A 27441-nucleotide genomic window follows, 5' to 3' on the forward strand; every position below is an offset into this window, starting at 1 on the left:
TCGCTTTTGCCAGCCATCCTACTCTCTCACACTCAGAGAGGAGGGCTGATCCTGCGTTTACTTACAGAGGTGTAAAGTAGGAAGGTCCAACAAAGTCAGGCCACATCTCGTGTAACCGCCGAAAAAGAGAGCGAGCGAATGTGCACGCGAGTGGGGCTCCAGTCCTCTCTTGGCTTCCCTTCTAAGCGTTTCCCAGTAGTGCCTAGCTTACTCTGCCGCCTATTGATGAAACAGGGAGACTTGAGGCAGAGCTTTATTCCTGCCCTTCCCAGGTAGGGGGCTGCTGGCGGGCAGGGCTGCAAAGCTGCAGCCAGAGCTAAGGTGCGATCTTCTCTTTAGCAAATGCTAATGCAAGCGGCAGGCTCCAGCTGAGGGGAGAGATGCCCTGGCTGGGCAGGGGTGGGACAGCTGGAGCCAGGGCCTGGGGAGACTGGGGAAGGGAATTTCCCTAGCTTCCTCCCCGGCCCCCGGGCAGGTGAGCTCCCCGGCCAGCCCCTCACCTGGAACCCAGCAGGGCGAGGCGCCACCACGGCCGCCTCCTCCCCCTGCTCATCCCCGCCCCTATCCCCGCCGGCCCGCCCCCTCGTGGGCGGGCGGATTCCCCAGAGGGAACCCCTGAGCACGGCTGGCTTGCTCGCTGCGTGCGGGGAAAGTTTTGCTGCGAGCGGAGGAGTTAGGAGGAGGGGGAGAGTGCGGAGCTGCCTCTTGCCTGAGCCGTCAGCTCCCCTCAGCCCCGGGCGCGCAGCCACCGCCGGAGGAGGAGACCCGGGAGCAGCCGCCGGCTCCCGCCAGACCCCGGGCACTTTCTCTGCCACGCACGTGGGGTGGGAGCCGCTGCCAGCCGCCGGGGAGCGCGGAGCCCCTTAGTCCCGGCGCCGCCGCCGCCGCCTGGTGCCCGGGTAGCAGCTCAGCATGGTCTGCAGAGCCGCGGGGCGCGGACCCGGGGAGAGGAGCTGAGCGCCGCCGGAGGGACGAGGAAAGAGCCGCGCCGAGCCCCGGGGATTATTTCCCAGTCCGGGATGGGGGACTGGAGCCGCCGGCTCCGGGCAGCAGCCAGCGGGCGTCTCCGGGCCGGGAGAGCCGCTGTCCTGGTGCTGCTCCTCGCCTGCTTCTGCCTCAGCGCCGCAGTGGAGAAGAAGAAAGGTACCGATCGCGCCCCGTGGGGCTGGCCGCGCTGTGGGGAGCGGGGGGCGGCTCGGGGGGAGAGGGAAGGAGCCCCGCTGCCTCCAGGGCTGGGGGGCGGGGAAGCTTTAAACTTTTCCTCCGGCTCCATAGCTGGAGTTCCGGGCGCCGGCTGGCGCTCCTCCAGCGCTGCGCTGTCAGGGCCAGGGGGGCAATGTCCCAACTCCTTAGCCGCGCTGTGACAGCTTCGCAGCGGGCCACTTCCTGAGTTTGGGGCTTACTTTCTCGGGGGAGGGGGAGAAAAGCCATGGCACGTCCTTCCCCCTCACCTAGTAATCACACCGCGCTGCGATCTCCTAGGCTGGCTGAAGACAAAACGTCCCCGATTTTATCGGCACCTCTGTTAGCTCCCACTCTCCCCTTTACTGACTAGGAGGCCACGTTCTGCCCTGGCTTGGTTCCGCACGCGGGGCTGCCGGGGTGTGACCCAGCAGCACCTGGCCCGATGCGTTTCCTAGGCAGCTTGGTCAAGCAAACCCTCCCGGCGTGTCCGCGTGCACATCTTGTCAATATACTTGGAAGTGTTTTAGTGCCTTTCGGGAGCATCGGTGGTGGGGTAATAAGCCACGAGGGGAGAAGCAGTGGCAGGCTGCTGTGTCGGTTTCACAAGAGGTTAGGTTGCCCTACTAAGGGGTTACTGCCCCAGGCTTATTATCGTCTTCCCGTAACTAATACAACATTGGGAGGGGGGGGGAGCCACGAATGATTCACATGCATGCCTGAGCCAAATAACTCATGTTCCATGCAAGCCTAAGTTTTATAACTGCAGTGATGTTGGTCTCTTCGCTAGTCATTCTCACCTGCTCCTGATCGTTTCGTGAGCATTGTTTATCTGTCCGGCAGAAATACACCAAGGAAAAAGCTCAATGTGTGTCCATTCCTCCCACTCTTCTTAAAAACGGGAAGCACTTGTACGTGTGGTGCCCAGTCTAAACAAATTGGCAACCTTTATGAATGAACTGCATGTCTCTTACTGTCAGCTACGCTTGCTGTTTCTCTTCTTATCCCCTGCACTGATCTGTGCATATTGAAAACTGTGTAGACTAGTTTATTGCAAGATTTTAATACGTTAAGGAACCGTTTTCAGTGTTGGGAGAAAAACAGCTTCTGGCTGGTCAACCCTTCCCCCCGCCCCTTTTTTTTGTAAGTTTCAAGAGCAGACAGCCAATTTCAGTTCCAGGGAAAATCGTCTTTATCTTGGAAATCCTCCAACAACAACAACAACACAATGCAGATTTTTGTTAAAAAAAATCGCTTGAGAAAAGATCTGATAGTTGTAGAAAGTCTTTTAGAAGAGCTGAGCATAAGTGAGTTTGCATTTCGTGACTCTGGACAATAAAACCATCTTTGAAAAGGAGAAACACGCCTTTTAGAAAAGCTAATTACACAATCTTGAAATCAAGAGACACTCTGGTTCCAAGAAGCAAGTTCGTACCTGTTGTTGATGTAACGAGGGCAGGGTTTGGGGGGGAGTTGACTCCGTTTGCTGTGATTGTGCAGCTCAGATAAAATTGTTTTGAAACACAGACTGAGTTTAGGTGTAAGGGTAATACTAAAGGCTATAGTATTAAGAGGTAGCAATTGTTATTGTTTTATTGGTATTACTGTCCTGTCTAGGAGCCCTAGGTATGGACCAGGACCCCAATCTATTAAATAGCAGTAAAGAAGTGATAACGAGTTTTTTTTTTCCACTGTATAATTGTTTGGCAGTAGCTTTTCACACCAGGAGAGTTAGACCCGTTGACAAAGATAAAACGCAGTATGCCATCTTCAAAATGCCAGTTGCCTGATAGTTCACTGTAATGTATGATCACTAAAGGTGAGCAGCAGAAGAGTGCTTTTTGGTGGCGTGTTTTACTGCTTCCATTGAATTAATTGGTAAAATTACCATTGACGTGAATGATACAGGATGAATCCTCATTTGAGAATTATAAAATAGCAATTCCAAATTTTAACGTTTCTTTCAAAGTAATGGGTGGATGATAGATCAGACCATCATCACGACTCCAGAATCAGGTACATGGGATCATCCTTTTGATACCACATATCCTGGGTGCTGGAATTAGGGATGTTGGGGGTGCTGCAGCACCCCCTGGCTTGAAGTAGTAACAACAACCAAATACACAGTTTCTGCTTTCAGCCGCCCAACTATAAAAACCGATACAGCACCCCTGCCCTGACTGTAAATCCAAATATATTGTAATGAATTTGTGCAGCAATACAAACTGATGAAGTGCTACAGTAAACTAAAATGATGCATCTGAGACATTTTAAATTGGATGTACTTCTGAGCATTCACTTTTTAAAAATTTTAACTGAATGTCACTTCTTTACTATACAAAGTGCTGATGCTAGTACAGTGCTCATTAGAGTGCCAAAAATGTACAACTTTAAGTTTTGGTTAAGGAGATGACTTCAACGTCAATTTTTTATAAAATTATATCTTTCTCCAAACTTTGAGAATTAAAAACAAATTTCAATACAGCTGAGAGACAACTGAATTTATTATTAATGTTGTTGACGTTTTAATAATAAAAAAGGAATCATGAACATTCCAAAACCAAACAAAACAGAATGATTGAAAATGTAAACACTCCAAGATCAGAATCTGTCTGGTGTAAACCCAGATTAACACAACAGTGAAGCTAACATGCATTTTCACCAATCCAGTCACAGTAATAGTTTTAATAGTAGTAATTTCCAGTAATAGTCGTGCCAGTTATTGTCTAGTGCACTTCATCAATAGCAAACTGAAGTGTAACTGACAAATCAGTGGTAGCACTGCAATTCAGATAACCTGCTTTCCACTGTATTGTACATCAGGTTAGTTTTGATTTTCAGTGGTCAACCATTCATGTGAGCACAGTATTATACACTGGGAATGTGCAAGGCAAAATATTGGGCAACTCATTAACTACAGAGGTTCTCTTCGGTTTCCCATAGTGTCTGGTGTTTTGGATCTCTACTTTTCTTAAGGGTTTTTCATTTATTCATTTTAATATGAAATAAAAAACACATGTTCAATACACTGCAACATTTGTACATCACTAAATGTATATTAGTATGCATGTTTATGGTGTCTTTTAGATTATTCTGTATACTGCACAGAACAAAATGTTTTACTCATGTTCAAATTTTGCTTTATACTGCTAAACCAATGGTAAAAGTTTCTTTTACAACTTTTGGGTCATATATTGTCATCTGTCTACCAGATACCAATGGGAATTGCATGTATGGGTCAAGGATATTATATGGTCCCAGATTTGTATCAGAGCCATATATTACGCTATATTCTAGCACAGAATTCCCATTGACTTGCAATGATAGTTTTGCATAAGAAAAGAAGGTGGAATGCCCTTTTAACATCTGCAAAAAGAAGAACAGGAGTACTTGTGGCACCTTAGTCTCTAAGGTGCCACAAGTACTCCTGTTCTTCTTTTTGCGGATACAAACTAACACGGCTGCTACTCTGAGACCTTTTAACATCTATGGGTTTGTCTACACACAAATACTTTTTGTAACAAATTAACTGTATTGGTTTAGAAACTGATATTGTTAAATTGGTGCAAACCCTGGTGCAGATGTGGTTATACCAGCATAAAAGTGTGTATATTAGTATAGCTTATTTTGATAAAACAACATAAATTGTTCAAAAACTGTGTGTTGATCAGACCTTATTCTGGTACCTTATGTATGAAAAGCTTAATCCTACCTGTTTAAAAACAAACAACACAAATGTACATCAATCCACTTAGGACCATATTTTACCCCCAGCCTTAGTGCAAAAATTTAATTACCTTCAAGGAATTTCTCATATGTAAGGAGGGAAACATATAGCAGTAAAGGTGCAGCCAAATGTATATCATATGTAGCCCTTGGTTTTCATCCTCAAGCTATGCTTCTGGCAAAAATGGTCAGATTAAAATCCTTGTGTGAGCAAAATTACTCTCAACAAAAGATTGGGCCTTAAATTAAGAATAACTATAGGAAATATATAGAAATGAATAAAATATATGCATTGCTGAGGGTAAAAAATGCTAATATATTATTTATTGCAACAACAGTGTATTAAGTGCTTTACATACAATAAAGAAAAAGATACTTGCCCTTGAGACTAGTCTAAATCCATTGTAATCCATTTATTAATTTAGGGAGACAAACTCCTTCATGGAGTGTCAGACAATCTCATGACGTTTCTGATGGCTGGCTCTTGCATTTGGGTATGTGCGTTTGCTGTAATCTTTGATAGACCAGTTTTAGGCAGCAGTATAAGTGACTGGTCCAACCAGTTTGTTCATAATGCTACAGTTCTTCCATGTTCCCTTTTAGATCAAACCTTACTTTGTTTTGTAACTCTTCAAGAACAAGCATAGTGAACGTACATGCCTGCCTTAACTCACTTTCATCAGATTGCCTGTATCTTGATGAATTGGTTTGGCATAGAAGTTGCTCATATTCCCAGTGGTGCTTGGGTTATTCCAAGTCTTGGTGATGCATATGTGCATCAGGAGGTACAATCAGCTTGTATTAATAAATATTGTATTTAAGAAATGTACTAAGTTCACAAATATGCAAAATTAATAATCAGTATGTCATCTTATTTGCCTTTATATCATACACATAATGAATATTCCTGATTTACAATTACAGGAATTTCCCCCTAATTGCATTTTAGAAGGCGAGTTTCTACCCTGTAGAAATAACCTCCTATCCAGAACAATCAAAATTTAGTCTCAGCTTTTTTGAGTTTCAACCTGCCAAGACTCTGGTAATGCTGGCATAATGTGAAAGCTATTAAAAAAGATGGCAAAGATCTTATTTGCCCCCATGCTGGAAAGAGTGTGCCAGCTTTTTGTTATGCAGATTTGCAATAGGGCCATCATGTTAGATCTGCAGTTGCCTCTTGATACTTATATAGTTGCTATTGCCATGAATAGGATTTTGCTACAATTATTCATGCCTTTCTCATCTCAAAATTAGACCACAGTAATGTTTTCTATTTCAGGTTACTTCTAAAGACCATTTGGAAACTAAAGGTAGCGTGGAATCCAGTGTGTCTACCTCCTAAGCAGTGCTTCACACATAGCTGTTGTACTGGTGATGCGTGAGCTGCTATAGCTGTCAGCCAGAAAGTCTGCTTCTCTTCCCAGGCTGTTGTGCCACAGTTGCAATTAGCATAAGTGGTCAGTGATGTGATATTACGTGAGGGGCCCTTAACTCCAGAACTCGCTTGTCATATAAGAATGGCCAAACACAGTCTAGACATCCTGATGATGAAGGTGGTATAAAAGCCTTCATAGATACGATTCATTGCAAGTCATCCCCTCTTAAGCAATGCTGTCATTCATCCTTATCAGCTTTAATGATTCCATGAAAAGCATAAAGACATTAAGGGCTGGTGAGAGAGTTCTATCAGGTTTATGTTGGTCCAGACACACAACATTCAGTTGAGTTTCACTTTGCACTTTATGGCCATGAGGTCATGGTACATGTTGTGGGAGTCTGTTACTTGATACCTCATTTGGACTCTGACATGTTGAGTTGACAATCTTTGTTAGACTTATTATAACACATGATTTCACCCTTTAACTCATATCATTTTTACTTTGTTTGTTTTTCACATGCACCTTACTGCAAGGAAGGACAATAGTGCTATTTGGTTAGTGTGTGCAGTATGAAGTCTGATACTGTTTCTGCCTATATTAAATGGTTTGCTATAACACTTCTCTGATACTGTAATTCTTGGCTTTCAGCTATGTCAAAATAGACTATAATACTTCCTTATTTAGGGCCTAATTCTGCCACCTTAATCATACTGAGTAGTACTCATTCTGCAAATATTTTGGGAGCGAGGTAACATTCGGCAGGAATAAAGGTGGCAGAATTGGCCGCCGTGTGTGTGAGTTAATGTATGTAGAATGGGGCCCTATCAAAATAAGTAATTGTCTGGTTATATTGCAAGAAGATTGCTTATTTACTGATCCAACTATGACATACCTTGTCTGTTTTCCTCACAGGGAAAACGTGTGCGTATGGGTGGCAGAGTTGTGCTGCCAATAACTTAACAAGAGCTCTCAATTTTTGCTCCTTTAGCCTGAGCACAAGTGCTTGCAAAATACAGGGTTGAGGAATCTATTCATTAGTTTTCTCATTTAAAGGAAAATAGCCTTCTTATAACCATAATCAACAAAGAAGGCAATGTCAATTGGCAACCAAACTTATAAGTGCACTTGCTGCAAATAGGAACAGAGGGTCCTGTGGCACCTTTGAGACTAACAGAAGTATTGAGAGCATAAGCTTTCGTGGGTAAGCACCTCACTTCTTCAGATGCAAGTAATGGAAATCTCCAGAGGCTGCCTACCCACGAAAGCTTATGCTCCCAATACTTCTGTTAGTCTCAAAGGTGCCACAGGACTCTCTGTTGCTTTTTACAGATTCAGACTAACATGGCTACCCCTCTGATACTTGCTGCAAATAGTTATACTAAGGGTATATCGATACGTGCAGCGGCGCAGCTGTACTGATACAGCTGTGCCGCTGCAGCGAGTCTGGTGAAGACACTCTAGGTGAACAAAAAAAACACCTTCGCAAGCGGCATAAGCTATGTCAGCGGGAGAAGCTGTGCACACAAACACTTTCATTGGTGTAACTTATGTTGCTTAGGGGGTGTGTGTGTGTGTGTGTGTGTAATATTCACACCCCGAGTGACATATATTTTGCTAAGTTTCAGAGTAACAGTCGTGTTAGTCTGTATCCGCAAAAAGAAGAACAGGAGTACTTGTGGCACCTTAGAGACTAACAAATTTATTAGAGCATAAGCTTTCGTGGACTACAGCCCACTTCTTCGGATGCATATAGAATGGAACATATTTTGCTGACATAGGTTATGTCTACACTACAGCCTAAGTGCATTTGAGGAACAAAATATTGATAGTAGACAATGCTCAATTTATGTAAATTGAACTGGTGTGTGTGTGTTTAAAACACTGCATGTGTTTTGCCTGCTGACAGCTCCATCTCTGACAGATGCCCGGCTCCTACTCCTATTAAGTTGGTATTTTAACTAGCCTCCTCTACTGTGTTACTATGTATGTCTACACATATGAAAGTGAGTATCCGTGTGTTCATATGTATATACCAATATATAAGATAAGTGCAAATGTATACAAAATCTGAAGTGCTTGTTTCTGCATTTTAATTACCAAAAAATAGAATACTTGCTATTTCGATGGCCTTTATATATAAGTGACATCTTCTCGGTATAATGCAAACATTTAAGTAACTAATTGCTGTGGAAAGTGCTAATGGCTTGCACATTAGCGGTCACTGATGTATAAGCACTCGTTAACTGCATCCCAAGACTCAATAATGGTGTGTTAAAGGTCTCTAAGGGTATAGAAAGGTGGGTTGTCTGATAGTTTAGGCTTTGCAGTTCCTTTGTGTTGCAGAGCAGCTACACAAGGAGGGTAGGCACCCAGACTCCTTTCAGGCCATATGGTCTCTTTAGGAGCTTTAGGCCAGGTCTACCCTAGGAGCACTCTGCTGCTATAGCTACACTGGTCTACTAGGGCTGGTCTATACTGGGGGTGGGGGCGGGGTGTCAATGTAAGATACGCAACTTCAGCTACGGGAATAGTGTAGTTGAAGTCGATGTATCTTATTTCAATTTACCTCCCATCCTCACAGCACGGGATCGACAGCCGCGGCTCCCCCGTCGACTCCGCTACCGCCACTCACCCTGGTGGAGTTCCAGAGTCAACGGGAGCGCGTTCGGGGATCGATATATCACGTCTAGACGAGACGCGATATATCGATCCCCGATAGATCGATTACTACCCGCCGATTCGGCGGGTAGTCTGGACGTATCCCTATATTTGCAAAGTGTTCCTAGTGTGGACACAGCTTATATGGGCAAAACTGCGCTTTTGCCGATATGGTGTATTCCTGTCCCCCTTTCTCCCCTCCAAGCAAAACAAGCTATACTGGACAAACACTGGAAGCTTTGGCCCGCACAGTTATCAGTCACAAATCACACCCCTGACTGACATAGCTTTGCCTAGCCTTGTCTACACTACAGAGTTAGGTCAACATAAGACAGCTTATGTCAACCTAAATGTCACTAAATTTATGTCACTAAAATGTAGCTCCCACTCGCTGATTACACTGACTTAACTCCACCTCCATGAGAGCTTAAGTTAATGTAATTAGATCGACCCAGTGTCAGTGTAGACACTGCATTGCTTTCATCGACTGTTGCTGCCTTTCAGAAGCCATCCCACAATGCTTTACACCGATAGTTAAACCGGTGCAAGTGTTCCTGGTCAGGATGCACCACGCCAACACGAGGAGCGTAGTGTGGACATGCAAAAGTGATTTAATCACTGCGGTGGTTTGTACATCAACATAACTTAGGTTGACTTAATTTTGTAGTGTAGACACATCCCTAGAGATGTCTTGGGTGTAAATGTTGGGTGCTGGGAAGGGAAGAAGAGACTATGAAGCTGTGAGGCTCAGGGGAGGGGAAGAAAAGGGCACAAATCAGCTGCTCAGTGGACAGGGCAATGGTGATTTACTTGAGGTTTCTGCACAAAGAGAATTACCTGTGTCCTGTTCAGTGAAACACTATTTACTTGAGTGCACTTTGTAAATAAACATATTACAGGAAGATAATATTTGATTCTACATCAGTTTATGCTCCAAATGGGTAACTGACCTGCAAGGCCCTGGCAATCTGCTACTGCTTGGCAAAGAGGCAATGTAACCTTCACAATTCCTCTCTTAGGTAGCTAAGTATTGTTTTGCCTATTGGCAAATTTGGAATCTGAGGCACAGAGAGATTGGGGAGAGCTGAGATTTAGGATTTTGGCCTCCAGCCCCATGCGCTAACTCAGGGGCAGGCAACCTATGGCATGCGTGCCAAAGGCGGCATGCAAGCTGATTTTCACTCACACTCACACTGCCACCGGTCCGGGGGGCTCTGCATTTTAATTTAATTTTAAATGAATCATCTTAAACATTTAAAAAAACATATTTACTTTACATACAACAATAGTTTAGTTATATATTATAGACTTATAGAAAGAGACCTTCTAAAAACGTTAACATGTATTACTGGCACGCAGAACCTTAAGTTAGAGTGAATACATGAAGACTCGGCACACCACTTCTGAAAGGTTGCTGACCCCTGCTCTAACTACTAATCAACACTGTCTGTCATTTTAATGTAACCCACCTCCTACTTCTCCAGTTATGCTTATTGTCAAGCTTTGAAATGATATATATTTCATTCAGCGCTCTATTTCCACTGGTGCACACATGTAACGTCTGTTTTAGTATTTGCTGGGCTTGCAAGGACTGTGTACTTCTATGTGTTTGTATAGCTTCTATCACAAGGAGTTCCCATCGCCTGACTGGATCTTTGAGCACTACCACAATATAACTAATAATCAACCTCATAAGGAGAGCTCTCATGGATATGCCGGGTTTGAAATCTTACAACCAAAACACATTAAATCCTATCATATGCAAAAATTCTATTTCTGTATCCTCATTGCAACTGCTGATAGGGGATTATGATAAAAAACTTTAAGAACCAATAAGAGAGTCTCCTGTGGATATTTAAATAATAGAGAATTGTAATTGAAGAGCCAAATTCCAGGCTGGTGTAGGCAGCTGCCTACTCACATCAGGTTTGAATTTACTCCTAAATCACTCTTCTACTGTAAATGCAATATAGTTTTAATGGTAGTTCTGACTTCAGTGATTTGGTCCCTTAAACAAAATATTACTCTATTATTTGTATTACCATGGCAACTAGATATGTCAGTTTCTGAGTTTCGATATGCATGCACACTGCTGATTAGATTCAATGAAAATTGTGTGCACATCTGAGAGTAGAATTTGCCCTGCATGCAGAATAGTTAATACTTCTTTCCAAGTTCTATGCACTTATTTCCATTTATTGCTGCTGATGGTTCTGTGAATAAATCCAGTCTAAATGATCATTTGGTCTTGAAAATGCTACATTTTTTTGATTGCACACATATTTTAACAAGTTGTGAGTCTCTGTTTTTAAACTGCATGTTTGAGAGTAGAAGCGTATCTTTGAAATGAATTTGTGCAGCAAATTCATGTGGGTTTCCTGAGACTGATCCAATATGTGGAGGTATGTAAAACTGAAAGGGAATGAGGCAAGGCTGGGGGAAGAAGCTTGTTTTAGCAGTTGGGTCAGTTATTTCAACAATGCCTTCAGCAAAGAAGTAAGAAGTTACTTACACAAATCAGTGGCTAGTTTCCATGATTCAGATTGGAACACATATTACAACTCATTTGGATGAGTAAATGACTGCTAGTAAAGGAGACAACCTCCACAAATAGCATGGCACGTCACATATCTCACGTTATTTACTGTGTCCTTTAGAATCGATGTGGTTAGGAGGGTTGCTGCTGGAATACTGTGTCACATTTTGAATCAAAGTCACTTAGCAAAGGCTTACATTAAAATAAACATGTACACTTTTTTTTGTACAGAGGGTGCAGTATTCTATCATCAGCCTATGGTTGAATTTTCACTTTTCAGTAAACAAAATTTTGACTGTGAAAATGCTTTCCCGCTCCTACTTACATTTTTATAATTTTTGAGAATTCTCAGGCAAGTTTCTCTTTTTTTCCTGCAATTGCTGTACTATTAGATGTCCTGCTTACACTGTTGCCTCGGTTGTTTATGATGCTCCAAGTGAAGCAGTGCATTATCAATCTATTATCAGATTAATCCTTTCTCTAATGTGTGTATGTGAGGTATGTATTATCTTTAGTGCTTCCAAGAGGATGTGCTCCATGATCAATCAGGTCTCTTCCATCTCCAACTTCTATTGTCCTGATTGGACTTCTGGTGACAGCAACACTTTCCCAAGATGTTTCGAGATATAAAGGTTGAGCTTGCTTTTTGTTTCCTAGAAATACTGTGGTTTTGCTGTGGTATAACAGGTAGGACTTGGGCCCCTATAGGGTGGGAGTGGGGGATCAGCATCGTCTGCATACCTAATCCCTGGAGATTTGTCTTCTATTTCCTCATTCTCCCTGCCTGCTTCTTTCCCCTTAATATAACTTAAATGATATCAGCTAATTTACAGTTAAGACATTGAGGATTCCAATTTAAGATTGTAGATTTGTAAGAAAATTAAGGAAAACAAGCTTTCAGTGCCATATGAAAATATATTATTTCTATATGTGGATAATATTTCTTTCACAAACAGAAGTTCAGGTTGGATTCCTTTCTCATACTTGAATGCCTGCAGCATAAATCTGCTAAACTCCTTATTATTTTCAGCATTTTAGCTGGAAAATGAGGCCATGGTGTGTGTGTGTGTTAATAAATAAAAAAAAAAAAAAAGTAGATACAACTATAACTTGGCAAATTTAAGTATACATTTTTCATTTTGGAGGCACGTGGTGGATTAATATTGTCTGTTATGGCAAGTGAACACAGAACTTTAAACAAACAAACAAACAGAAAACTCCCCCAAATGTGTATTAAATGAAATTGCAGTAGTGACTATTCATTTGGCAAAGTGCACTATTATGGAATGACAGAACAAGAATTTGGTGCTTTTAGCCACGAGCCAGTTACTATTTCCATTTTTAAACTTCGTTTGATGTTATAACTCAACTTCCCATAAGGCTGAAACTTAATCCTCCTGCTTTTTTAAAAAAGGATTCATTTTGTTTAGTTCTATTCAGACTGGTCAGTTTTTGTTGTGACTTCCAATTTTGTTTTTCTTTTCTCTGGCCTGTCCTAAATTACAAAAGACATATTTTTAAATTGAAATTTTATGGACAGTGAGGTCCTGATCCTGCAAGCTGTTCTGTGTAGGTGGAGCCCCATTTAAGCCATTGGGGCTCTGCTTGAGGACCGGGTCTGCTCACACTGAGCAACTTGCAAGATGTGGGCCTATAGTTCTTAATATAGACAGGTGTCTTTGGTGGTGGTATATTCCAAAAGTGCTACTTCACTATGTTGTGATTGACACTGATAATACACTGTCAGATAACTTTAATTCCATCCCTGTTAACACACTAACTACTGTAATAGGATGTCAATGTAAAATTAAGAATTTGTGTGTGCGTGTGTGTTGTATCAGGTGTCTAACACAAGATTGTATACAATGTGAATAGAAGTTACTATGTATGGAGCAGAAACATATTTTACTCTCAAATTTATTAGCTATACGAGTGTTGACCCATATAGCTGGTCATTTGTTCTTACTTTAAAGACTTCCACTATCCAAAAAGCAAAACAACGTAGATTTTCAATGACTGCATGCACATTTGCCAGAGAAAGGATGAGATGGTAGTGCAAATTCCATAAGAATGCCAAAGCAATCTTTATTTACTTTACATATTTTGAATTTCATTATGCCATGGGTAAATTCACAAAGGAACATAACCTGTATTTAAAACTTCATGTAATGATCTGACTAGAGGAAGTTAGATTAGATTTAGGCATCCACTTTGTCCAACAGAGTGAATGAAGCGCATATATAACATGAAAGATCATATCATGCACTTTACTGAGACCAATGCAATAACTAGACACCATTCACAATATTGTTTCTGTGGGAGCAAATTAAAAAAAAAAAAAAAGCTGCACCAGTGTAAATCAGGAGTAAGCCAGTGAGTTCAATTGAGTTAAAAATTGAGAGCCCATTGTTTGCAGAGAATAACCAGACTAGTTCGAATGGGCAGAGAGTTAAGGCTGGAAAAAAACTTTTTAGCTCTTCGTTTCTTTGCTTTAGCTAGTTGATAAGTCCTAAATGTTACTTCAATATGCAGGTTTTAGATATGCATCTTATTACTGGATCAATTTGAGCACTTCCTCAGATTTTGAAAGGATTACCACACGCTCATTTCCATTTTCAACAAGGGATGCAATTATTTTTGAAAAAAATGTATTTTCAGTCTGTTTCCTTCTTAATAAGCTCTGCAAGCTGCTCTTGTTTAATGATTTTATTATTTCAAAGCTTGTTCTTTCTCTTTCTCTTTCTCTTTTTTACTTTTTAATGAGACCGTCTCCTAGGCAGCATCATTTGGTCACAGATATCTATACCAGAATAAGTAATCCAGCAACATCTTCTCTGGAGTCTCTTTTTCCATCAGTATATATGCTGCTTCCATCAATACGCATACATGATTCCCCTTGACACTACCAGGAAAATTGTTTGGGCACAAGTAAGGGGAATAGACCCTCACCAGAGTAAGGGTTGGTTAGTACTTCCCATGAATGTATTTTAAGTCTTGAACAGCAGTCTGTTGTGCTTCAATTAATGTAAACTACCAACTGGATTAAAAGAGTAAAAATTAACCATTAATTAACAAAGTGTCTGTTTCTTTTGTGTCTGGCCGGTACTAATTATGAACCTAATGAATTAAGGGTAGCATAGGGCATCCAAGAAGCTGCTGGTATCAAAAATTTATCAAAGTTCTTGGAGAAAATGTATTGCCCTCTGATATAAATTGCCCCCCTCTCCCCCAGCTGCATTTCTAGGTCATAAATACCATACTTGTCTGCTCATGTACTGTCTATATTTTGTATTTATTAAATTACATGAAAAGAGTACATAAGCCAGTCGTTGGCATTTACAAGAGAGACTCTGAGACTGTTTCTTCTTTTCATACAGTGGAAAGTGGACTCTGCCTGTAAACTATTATCAAATAATGTTTCAAATGCTCAGTCATTTTAGAAGGAGTAAGAGTGTTACTTCTATCTGAGTAAACAAACTAGCCAGAATAGATGGGTTTATAAAATAGATTGTTCTGGAGCAACATTGTGTTATTGAAAATGATGGTATCTCACTGGTAATCATATTTGTTAGACTTTATGGTCCATAAATTTAGATAAAGGCATTTGTAAAATTGTCAGTAAGAATTCTGACCTTTCGGAGCTTTCCAATGAACTTCTTCAGCTCCCTTAATAAATTAACACCATCAACTGTGTTTTTGTAATTATACAAAATAACACTTTCATTCCATAAATGTAATACCTCTATTGAAAAAAAAAAAAAAAAAAAAAAGACACTGTCAGCTTAAAATTTATGGGCCAGATACTCAACTAGTGTAAATCAGCAAAGCTCCATTGACTAGCTTACACCAACACTGTTAATTATCTATGTTGCCAATAACACCTTAGGTTATTGGGAAGGAAAGAATTTTAAAATTTGTTTTGTCATTAGTCATATTCTTTGTTTAAACATTTTCTCAATTTGGACAAAAAAATCAGTTGTCAGTTTTACTTTGGTTTCATTGTCCGTTTCATTTTCAGGCTTTTAATGATGCAATATTGGAAACTGACCCTGCAGTGGAATGTGTGTTTTAAATGTGCTTTAATTGGCATTCTAAAATATTACGGAAACATTTTAGCTTGTTTATCAACTTACGATTGATACAAAATATAAGTTCTAATGTCCTTTTAAATTTTTCTCATGCTTACTATTCCCTGCTGCCCCCATCCCCTCCTCATGACTGGTTAAGTAACAATCATGTGACATCTGTTCATAGGTGATGGGAAATCTTCCCTCTGGAGAGAGGATGAGGGAGAACAAACCACACGTGACAGATGTTTGTCAGGTTGCTTACGGCACTACTGGAAGATACTTGCATACTATGGTGATGAGGGAAATATGTATAGAATTAGTTCACACAAGCAGGGAAATAGCCCAAGTCCGATAGCATTGGTGATACTTGATACTAACACCTACAAAGGGACAGCATTGCTTGCTTCCGGTCATGTGGCCACCTTGACCCCGGAAGTAATACCCCCATAGGGTGGGACTTCCGATGACAGATGGGAGGGACTAAGGGGTCAATGGGCGGGGCTTAATGGGTCAAGGGGCAGGGTTAGGGTTTGATTGACAGTAGGGCCCTTATGCTACTAAGGCATTTTAAACTGAGCACCCAAACAAATTGAGGCACCAAAAGTCATGTAAAAACTTATTTTTTAAGTTTCTATATCTCTTTTATTTGACACAGCAAAAGGGACATCTATGTCTGTATATACAGAAAAGCATCATTATAGTAAACATAAAGTTGTAGTTAATACAATAAAGGTTTCCAATACAGTAAACTCTTATCAGTGGGGGGAGGTGAGAGATGGGGAGGGAGAACATAGATAAGGTAGTAAAGATTTAGAACCAATGCAGACTCAATTAGAAAAATACCTTATCATTTATAACCCAGCTATAAGATTAATATGCTGTCTTGAAGTTTATGTGAAACCCCTGGAGTAGGAGAGGAAGTTGGGTAAAGCTCAAAGACTTGTGCACTGTTTAATTTATGAGGTTTCTTCATATCCTTAATGTTTAGTTTAATCGTCAGTGACTATTAGGAAAGAACTGAAGCCAAGGGTATCTGCATTAATAGAATACATATGTCCAGACAAACCATGTTGGGATTAGGAGGAATCATTTGTCACTGTTAATAGCACTCATGCAAAAAGAAGACAACCATTCACGGCTATTACTGTTGCACAAAGGGCTGTTGCTTTTTCCAGCTACTAGTTTTTATCAGGCTATATAATATAAAAACATAAATGCATTTCTTTGACACCTGCAATAAAAGGAGGAAAAAAGTTAGACTCTGGAACAATTTTCATTTGGCGTCCCTATCTTCATCCACAGTAATCTGTAAAAGAGCTAATGTTTACCTACCATTTTGGAACATTTTGAAATCAGCAGATAAAAAAGCTCTATGCAAATACTTATGCATTTCTGGCAGATGTTAATGCTGTTCTTTGCAGCAATAACTTCCAGTCCACCTCTGCTAATATTAATCGGCAAACGTTAAGCGAAATGTGATGCCAGAGACGGGAGGGCTGCACCTTGCAGGAACAGTATATCTAGTAGTCTGGGTCAGGGCCAGTTCCAGCATTTCTGCCGCCCCAAGCAAAAAAAAAAAAAAGCCGCGATCGGCGGCAGCAGTTCAGCGGCAGGTCCTTCACTCCTAGAGGGAGTGAGGGACCTGCTGCCCCCGAATTGCCGCAGGTGCCGCCCCTCTCCCTTGGCCGCCCCAAGCACCTGCTTGTTAAGCTGGTGCCTGGAGCCAGCCTTGGTCTGGGTGCTCCTCTTCCTGCAGTTGGTGCCTTCTCCATGGTGCAGCCAGGCACTATTTCGGGCATTAAAGTTAAGCACGTGCCTAAGTGTTTGCAGAATCAGGGCTCAAATCCCTCCTTCTCTGCAAAGAGCATTAGCTAGCTGGAAATGATGAGAAGTGAATGTCAGTGTCCTGTGTCCTCTGTTGTCCTGCTGCAATTTTTTTCAGTGGGAGGTTACCGTAAGGCCCTCAGGGTTTGATCCAAAGACCAATAAAGTCAATGCAAGTATTGACTTCATTAGATTTTGGATCAGGCTTTTGTTCCTTTTTGGGGGCACATTACACATCACAGGGAAGCCTGCAAAAAACATGTCTTCATATTCACAAAAAGTGAAAATTGTCATTTTTTCATAGATACTATGCCATTTTCTACTCTTCCCCTGCTGAGCTGAGACAAACCGCTCTAAAGGGTAACTTCAAGCCAATTTTCTGCCTTTCAAACTTTTTTCTCTGGGGCTGATAGCTTGTAATGCACATGCTGATGTTCTCCCACACCACCCAAAGTGTTAAGTCCTTCATTGTACCTCTTCAATAGTTGCCCTCCAGATATGTGCCTTCATTGTCACTAGAGAGAGAAGATGGTTGAGGTAATAATATCTTTTTTTGGACCAACTTCTGTTGGTGAGAAACATAAGCTTTTGAGCTGACAGAGAGCTCTTCTTCAGGTCACCTCCAGGTGAGCTCAAAAGCATGTTTCTCTCATCAACAGAAGTTGGTCCAATAAAAGATATTACCTCACCCACCTTGTCTCTTTCATACCCCAGGACTGACAGGGCTACAACACTTCATTGTTGCTAGTTAGTTAGGTGTGCTGTGGCATATTTGCATTGGTAATCTGCCTGAAATCTCAATAAAGTTTATTTGAACAAATATCAAAGCACTTTAACAAAGTTCATTAAGGTTGAGGACAGTACCAGTGGTTGAATCTTGGGCAGTTGGCAGTACAGTGGGTATCAGAATTTATTAGGACCTACTACAAAAACAAGAGAGTACCTAGCAGTAGGGTGGGCTGAAGTTCACTAAGAAAGTCTATTTAAATAACTTATCGGGGCTTGGGCCTAAAAAGCCCAATAGTCTGTGCAAAAAAATTTGTAAAAAAGCCAGTGAATGTTGCATATATCTAATTAAAGGCATTTAAACATGTGTGGTAATTTGCTTTGAACTTGAAAAAAATCCAGTTCATATACTTAAGACACAATTATAAAAACAAACAGAACCCCGCCCCCCCAGAACCTTCAGAACCTCCCAGAAGTCTGACTTAATTGTTTGTTTCTTTCCTACAACCAGGGCTCCACTAGCAGTTTTTGATAGTCCGTGAAGAGATAGTCAAGCAGCATGATTTGAAAATGAGAAGTCATGTTTCTGTGTTTGCACATAATAATTTGAATAAATTACAGCCCATTGACAGTTGTAATTTATTTTGAGAAAATGTGCATACTTTTAAAAGTACAACTCCCCACCTTTCCAATTAAGTTACTGTACTCTTGGTGATGAAACTGGCATTGTATGAGGTATACTTTCCTCTAAAAGCTGTTTTATATGTAAATTAAAAAAAAATGCTTTTGGAGTTTGAAACACCAAAAATAGAAAAGCTCAGAAGTTTGATGCTAATTTGTATGAAAGATGTTCCTAGTGGCACACATGGTTTAAACAGTGAGGGGATTTATTTGGTATTTTATGTACAAATAGGTTGAGGGATGAGGTGACGTCCATTTTTGTTTAGTGGTCTGCACTTTGATTTCTTTAAGTTGCTAATAACACAAATGTGGTGTAATGAAACTTGAATCCATCAAATCTGAGTGTGTTTTCCTGGAAAAGAACGGAATGGACACCATCCAGGTTATGAAATAATCTTCTATCTGAGGGATTCTGTCCTGCATTTGCTGGGGTTAAACCCCGTGATCTACTAGGTCCATTGCAGTTCTAACTATTGGTCTGATCCTCCAAGCAGTTACCAAGGATAATAGTGCAAATCTTTACTACTAAGAATAGCTTATCGTGCCCTATGATCTTGGACCCCATTTTGGCAAGGTACCCAAGCAACATGCTTAACTTTAAACTCATGAGTAGTCCCATTGAAGACAATAGGACTATTGTCATACTTAAAGTTAGGCATGTGCTTAATTGCCATGCTGAGTCAGGGCCATAGAAAACAAGGATTTAAAATGAGGGAAAGTTTTTTGTTGTTTTTCGAATTTGCTGTAAAAGCAGCAGTTAAAAGTGTGTGTCAGAAGTTAGCATTAAAGAGAAATTTCTCAGGGATTAGATGATCATTTGATAGGCTTTGTGTTTTGTTGTTCCAAGTTCAGCAATAGCATCTGGCCCATCCTGTTAAAACATATGTACGTTGTAGCTGCATTTCCTGATTATATACCATGTGGTGCATTCAAAAATAGATTAAGTTTGTTGGTTTAGGGGTACCCTCTTAACCTTTAGTTCATGTCCATAACTAAGGACTATGTCTACACTGCAAAATAAACCCCCAAAAGCCCTGGAGCAGTGAGTCTCAGGGCACAGATCAACTGGTTCACGCTACAGGGCTAAAAATAGCAGTGTAGATGTTCCCATTTGAACTGGAGCCTGGCAAGGGGGATGGGTCGCAGAGCCCAGGCTCCAACCGAAGTGGGAATGTCTACACTGCTAAAAATAGCTCGAGCCCCACAAGCCTGAGTCAGTTGACCTGGGCTCTGAAATTTGCTGCCTGGTGTTTTGTTTTGTTCGGTTTTTGTTTTGCAGTGTAGACGTACCCTTAGTTATGGACATGAACTAAAGTCTGCTGCAACAAAAATAAAAAATGAAAGATTATTTTGGTTTGATAGAGGGAGGTTTCTTTTATAGGGCGGAATAGCAAACATTTACTTGTGCAGCAACCAGCTGTATGGGCAGCTGTTAGCTTTAGATAACAGTACCACAGTGTGCACAGGTATGGAACTCAAGATTTTAAGTAATCGGTAGCATGACGTTATGTAAACACAGGGCCAAGTACTTCCCTCAGTTAAGCCGGTGTAGCCCCAATGAAATGATGAGGTTACATAAGTGTAATTAAAGATAGAATTTGGGCCAAGATATCCAGAAAAACAAAGGCAAAAATCTACCTTCTTTCCTGTAAACTGTGCTGCCCTATACATAGAATTTGGGGCAAAGCCCCAGTTTTCACCTTTATGAACTGTATTCAACCCTACCAGCTCTTATGGATTAATCCGATAGAATTCAGTAGAAAACAACTTCTGTTTTTGTTTTTTGGACTACTGTAGAATTGAATAGAGAATTATGTTCATGCTATAAAACTCTGTATGATAATTCACAAAAATTATCGAGAGGATATTTAATCGCTATTAAATTCAATAGATTATTTAGAATAATTTCTGTAGAACCCTATTGACCTAATCCTATTACATTCTAAAAGATTTTTTCATAAGGAAACATTCAAAGCCAGGAAGTACCTGTCCCTTCTCTGTTTTTGGCATAGAGTTGATTAGAGGATGAATGAAAGGAATAAAACAGGGAAGAAGCATTTAACAAGCTTTAGTGCTGTTTAATGCGGTGAATCAGTTCACTTGAGCTAGCAGGACTGCATTTTCACCTACATGGTAATATTCTTTGCTATGAAATGGAAGACTTCAATTGTAGTCTCCTAGCAATATATGCTGCATGGCCATTGCGCACTGAAGTGAGCAGGAATTGTGTTGCTCTGCTTTTCTTCAGACCTGGCCCTAAACTGGTTATGTGAGATGCTTATAGGTTAATATGCATTGGTCTCAAACAGTACATTTATATAGACAGCAATCATTTGTGCTCATTGAAGAAAAACTGGATCTTCATTGGTAAAGTGAAGAGTAACAGAAATTTATTTTTGTAGCCCCTTTCATCTCAAAGCAGTGGGCTTAACAGGAGTAAGCTTCCTTGTTTCCTTACCCTTTTGCAAAGATCTCATGTGACAGTGGAACAATGAAACAAGTGTTCTGACTCAAATTGTCATGCCAGTGTGCTGTGAAGCCTTTAGGATTGTCTGAAGTATTTTAGCATAACCTTTAACTCTGTGTAAAGCCCACATAATTACATATTAATTGAGCTCAATATAGTAACTCCTCACTTAACATTGTAGTTATGTTCCTGAAAAATGCGACTTTAAGCGAAACGATGTTAAGCGAATCCAATTTCCCCATGAGAATTAATGTAAATGAGGGGGTTAGGTTTCAGGGAATTTTTTTTTCACCAGACAAAAGACTATATTATACACACACACACACACACACACACACACACACAGAGTATAAGTTTTAAACAAATAATTTAATACTGGTACACAGTGATGATGATTGTGAAACTTGGTTGAGGTGGAAGAGTCAGAGGGTGGGATATTTCCCTTACTGCTAAATGATGAACTAGCAATTGGCTGAGCCCTCAAGGCTTAACTCTCTCACTCTACAAGGCAGCAGGAATGGAGGGAGATATGCGCATTTCCCTTTTAAGTACACTGCCTTGTTAATTAGATCAGCTTGCTGAGAAGGCAGCTGCTGCAAGCTCCCTCCCTCTTGAGCCGTGGTGTGTCTCCCCTGCTCTATGGAAGATGGGGTAAGTGGGGTGCAGGAGCAGGAGGGAGGGGGACACCCTGACATTAGCTCCCCTCTTCCTTCCCTTCCCCCTGCACAGCAAGCAGGAGTCTCTGGGAGCAGCTCCAAGGCAGAGGGCAGGAGCAGCACATGGCAGTGGCGGGAGGGACACAGCTGAACTGCAGGCAGCTGCTGCACAGGGAACTTAGGGGAGCGGGGAGCTGATAGGGGGCTGCTGGTCCATCCAGGTTTCAAGCCCCCACCAGCTAACTGCAACGGGCTGCTCATCCTGCAAGCAGTAGACAAAGCAGGCGGCTGCCAAACGACCTTAGAAGGGAGCATTACACAACTTTAAACGAGCATGTTCCCTAATTGATCAGCAACGAAACAACGTTAACCAGGACGACTTTAAGTAAGGAGTTACTGTATAACATTAGGAGAAAATGTTTCTGTACTATATGAAGTGCTACTTTTATTAATTTAAGTTTTATCAGAAATGTATTGTTTGGGGTTTTTTTTGTTTTGTTTTATTTACTTTAACTGCAGGGAATTTTGGTTTAGTGTGTCAAATAATATTCCAGTGACCTGTGGGCATATGGAAGAAATACAGCAAGAAAAGTTGCTTTGAGGGGAGCCTATTATGAAAGATGGCCTGAATTCAAGCATTAAATCCACTACATGCTCTGATTTTTGACCATATAGAGATCAGAATAATGGATTTCCCATGAAATTGCCAAAAGAGAATTATAAGGGCAGTATCTGTGTATTCCCTATGATTACCTGCACAATTACATATTTTCAGTAATCCTTAAAAGAAACATTAGAAATTGTAAATAAAATAGAAATCATATTCCTGAGTACAAAATACATGGGCTAAAGGGATTAATCTCTTTTTAACTTTTATGTATGAAAGGAGGAGGAAAAATTCATGATAAGATATAAGGATGATAAAAGATTAGGAAAAACACCTTTGTTTTTTATTATTTTTTTGCATGTACACCTCTACCCCATATAACAAGACCCGATATAACACGAATTTGGATATAACGCGGTAAAGCAGTGCTCCGGGGGGGTGGGGCTGCGCACTCCGGCGGATCAAAGCAAGTTCGATATAACACGGTTTAACCTATAACGTGGTAAGATTTTTTTGGCTCCCGAGGACAGCATTATATCGGAGAAGAGATGTATCTTGAAAAAGTGTGTGTGTGTGTGTGTGTGTGCGCACGCGCACGCATAGACACACAATTAAGTGTTTTTTTTTTTTTAAATATTATTGTAATATTCCTCTTTTCTGGGAACTTAGGTTTTACATTAATAAAGTTAATATTGTCTCACTCTTCTAAGTGGGTTCATAAGGGGGCATAAGGTGTGACCTTACAGCATAGTGTGGGCTACCTATGTTGCAGATCCCAGTGTAGGAAGGACAGCATCTTCCCTGAGGCCACTCCTCCATTTCCCTTTCAGATGGGCAAGGTGTGGACGGACAGAGGTGAGAAATGAGCCAAGCCTGGCTTTGTCCTCTAATGTACTGTTCCATGGAGCTGAGCCATCCTGGAGGGGGAAGTAATTTGTTCTCTGCTTCTTGTTCCTGAAGAGAAGTCACCTGTTTCTGGTCTAGACCATTATTTTATTTCTGGTGGTGCTGCTGGTACAGACCAGTACCAGATGACTTCCATTCTGGCATAATGGGGGAAGAGCAATGCAAATTGTGGCTCTTGAAATTGCAACTCATTCCCATGTCTGTTCCTGAGGGCAGTGCCACTTGTTATATCACCATTCTAGCCTTATATGTCCAGTGTCCATTAGGGATGTAAAAGGTTAACTGGTTAACCGGTAAGCATTAGGCTTACTGTTAACCAACCTTAACCATTAACCCCAGTGACCCCGTGCCAGCCAGAGGGATCCCAGCCCCGGCCACGCTAGGCCAGTCGGCGCAACCTAGGTTAACAGGTAACTGGTTAAATGATATAATTTTAATCGTTTGGTCCTCAGCTGGCTTAAATCCATTTAGCTCCATGATCTGGACCTTGTTTGTTTGTTTCACAGGACATGTGGATTTTTTTAACATGCTAATACCTTTTTATTTAAAGGCCTGATTCGAAGAGACAGGCTGTGAGAAACCTCCACTCCCACTGAAGTTAAGGATGCACAGCATTTCTCAGAATCAGGTCCTAACACTACATAAGAAATCTCATAGTCACAATTATCCTCTGTATTAATAGCCCCAGAAACCCTAGTAGTTGAAGCTTAGTTGTTCTGTGTCTGGTGAAATTAATCCTCTGTTGATAAACTTGAAGGTTCTGTTTGGATTAGACATGGTTCACTGTGTTAAAAATATGGGTATGTGATTATATAATCTGTAGTTTATTAAATTCATTCTAATTTATCTACCTACAGCATAGCCTAATAAAGTCTGGCAACCTGTATATGTAATGGAGTAATTAAAGGCACAAAAATAAACTGTGGAACCACACGCTGATTAACTACAAATTTCCCTCCCCCCCAATCCAATAACAAAAATGTATTTTAATAGTTCACATCTTTGGGATTTTTTTCTCTTCCAATTAATATTGAAAATGAAAATCCATTTTTTGTTTTTTTTGTTTTTGTTTTTTGCTGTAGGCCAAAATCAACTGTGGATAAACATGTAAATGTGATATTCCTGATGCACCTGCAATTAATTTTATTGTTAGTTTTTATTTCAGTTGTCACTCTACCAGGATAACTGCTAGGTATTAAAATTTATTTCATGTCTTTAAAAAAAATATGGTTGATCCTATATATGCTCAATGGAGCTAAGCTTATTTATGCCAGCAGAAGATCTGGCTCCTCTTTAGCTGAGAAATATAAAGATCACAGTGTAATGTTTTGTTTAAGGTTCTTATAAACATTTAGAAAATGATGATGATCTGATGCAAAAACCTGAAGTTTTGTTTACTGGGAATCTGACCTGAAAGGTTCTGTGAGCTGAAAGGGGCTGAGCAAACTCCTGTTGAAATCGATGGGTTATGAGGGCACTTAGCAATTGGCAAGATTGAGCCCTAAGGGAGATGGAAACTATTCAGTAACAAAGAAAAACTTAGCCAGTCATGGGTGTATTCTTATTTTTTCTTTTTTCAGCTAAGTTATATTTAACCCTTCACATTGCTGCACCTTTGTACGGGCTCACAGATTTGTCTTTGCAAGGAATTTTCATTGTGAAGTAATAGTGAACAGCTGCACCACTGCAGCGCTTCACTGTAGAGTAGACTCTCACTACTGCGATGGGAGAGGTTCTCCCGTCACTGTATTTAACCCAGGGGCAGTAGCTAGGTTGATGGAAGAATTCTTCTGTCAGCCTAGCATTGTCTACACAGGGAATTAGGTCTGCCTAGCTACCTCGCGCAGGAGTTTGGATTTTTCTGAGGAAAGTTTCCAGTGTGTAGACCAGCCTTAACATCCACAGAATCAAAGAACAACCACAAATCTTAGCATTTTCCAGTCCCAGTGCAAAGCACATTTTTTTCAAACTTGCTTTCTTGCACATAACATATCAGATTAACTCCCCCTCACGCATAGGTATACGGTATACATATGCAATCTTTCCCTTTAGGGTGAGGAATGAAGAGGAACACACCTCGACAAATATTAGTCACTGTTTATTTTTAACTCTGGAAGGTGCTTGGAAGCAGGGTTATGAGTGTGGTGTAAGAACCTGAAAAGAACAGAATTTTGATTTTTATTTGAGCATAAGCTTTCGTGGGCTACAGCCCACTTCTTCAGATGCAGTGGGCTGTAGCCCACGAAAGCTTATGCGCAAATAAATGTGTTAGTCTCTAAGGTGCCACAAGTACTCCTGTTCTTTTTGCGGATACAGACTAACATGGCTGCTACCCTGAAACTTGATTTTTATTGACATTCTATTTTTTTCTGGCGCACAAAAAGAGCTTAATGTTCATGGCAGCTGGAAAGTAGATGGAAGAAACAATATTTATACTTTATCCTTTGTTTTGTTGCCTTCCTAGTCTTGGAGAGTGATCCTTTCTCTTATTAGAGATTAAAATCCATTAAAAAACGAATCTGCACAAATCATGTAACAGACAATAGCTTCTCATCCAAATTTGAAGTATAATCCTGTACAAACAGTTATTTGACCAGCATTGCTAGTTGCTTTAGTGTTAAGTGGGAGTTAACAGCTTAATAGCCCCTTCGAAACGTAAGTGCTTTATTTTTAGTATGTATTGACAAAATTGTGTTGGGAGTGCAATTTACTCTCATCCATCCAGATCTACATCCCAATGCCTCAAATAGTTGTAATTGTTAGCCTGCTCCAGTTTCCAAATAGTATCTAGATATAGCTATTTGGATGGACTACAAACATGGTCATGTTCCATCCAGAATGTAACAACTTTATACAGTCTTACTACAATTTTAGTGAAATGTGACATTTGCTGGGTAGCTCATTAATTACTTCCCTAATCATTGCGGCAAGAAGAAAACCTGCCACTTAAATCAGAAATTTATATGATGTAAAGGAAAATCCCTCATGCCTTAGATCAACATAGTTTTGAATATTTCTTTGGTAAGCTAAGTCATAAATAGGTCCACTTTCAGTACATTGTGTAGGGAATTCAATGCATAATAATAATTATTATTGGTAATATAGACTGTGTGTTGAATTCACTAGTTAAAATTTTATTTGAGTGGGTTTTTTTGTTTTAAGAAGGCGGGGCGGGGGAGGGGGGGCAGAGGGAGGAAACCAGGGGAAATCTGTTTCTATAGCTTACAAGGTTTTTATATCTATGGAAAAATTAAAAATCAGAAATCAACATAACAGTTATAAAATAGAACTGGCAATAGTAAATGGCTTGAGGTTTGGTAATGGAACAGATTGTTAGTGAAATTTTGTTGTGGGATTGGCAGTGGAATGGAACCCTTCACTTCTAGGTCACCAGTCTGAATCTAGTGCAGGTGAATCTGGTCCAGGTCAGTTGTTACCAAAAGTCATTTCCTTATGATGGGTGGTTGTGCTCTTAGTCCTGCTCCTGGTAAACGAGTGTCCACATCACAAACTAACACTAATTGGTGACCTTGTTAGCAGCTCTGGTCTTAGAGAGGATCCCTTGAGTTTAGGGTTGATGCACTTCAACAAGGTAGATTGGGGGGGGGGAGAGGGAGGGGATTTCACTATTGCTACTTGTGCTCCCAACCCAGCAACTTTCCCCAGCACTAACTTCACTAGCAGAAAAGTTAATAATAATAAAATGGAACAGCCGGTAAAGACAGAATGTACTAGACTTGGCACTAGTCTTCTCATCCAAGTTTAAGATCCATGCAAAAGAGACTTGAACATGTGAGGAAGCACCTCCTGTTGGTCTTGCTCAAGTTCCTCTGGCCAGTGCTCAAAACAGCTGCAGGAACCACAATAAGTCTCCTCTGCCAGAGGCGAGATTGTTGCGACACAGAATCTTTTCTGAGTGTGGGGGGACAAGTAAAAGGAAGAAAAAAAGGGGCCTTCATAGCTGTCCTCCAACCAAACTTCCCCCAAACAAAATTGAATTGCCTAATCGGGGGAGTGAGTCCC

General features: G+C 40.8%; 1 protein-coding gene across 2 annotated transcripts in view; it reads left to right on the forward strand.

Moving 5' to 3' along the window:
• Window positions 1-619: 619 nt before the first annotated feature.
• EGFR (epidermal growth factor receptor) overlaps window positions 620-27441 on the forward strand; it is a 225378-nt gene continuing 198556 nt past the window's right edge. Inside the window, exon 1 of one of the 2 annotated variants that reach the window (XM_054019159.1) lies at window positions 620-1143. In XM_054019159.1, coding sequence (XP_053875134.1) covers window positions 1020-1143 — 124 coding nt within the window. In that variant the 5' untranslated portion in view covers window positions 620-1019. The remainder of the gene's footprint in view (window positions 1144-27441) is intronic. The other variant, XM_054019158.1, reaches the window with a different exon arrangement.

Source organism: Malaclemys terrapin, chromosome 2 (assembly GCF_027887155.1).
Source record: "Malaclemys terrapin pileata isolate rMalTer1 chromosome 2, rMalTer1.hap1, whole genome shotgun sequence".
NCBI classification, from domain to species: domain Eukaryota; kingdom Metazoa; phylum Chordata; order Testudines; family Emydidae; genus Malaclemys; species Malaclemys terrapin.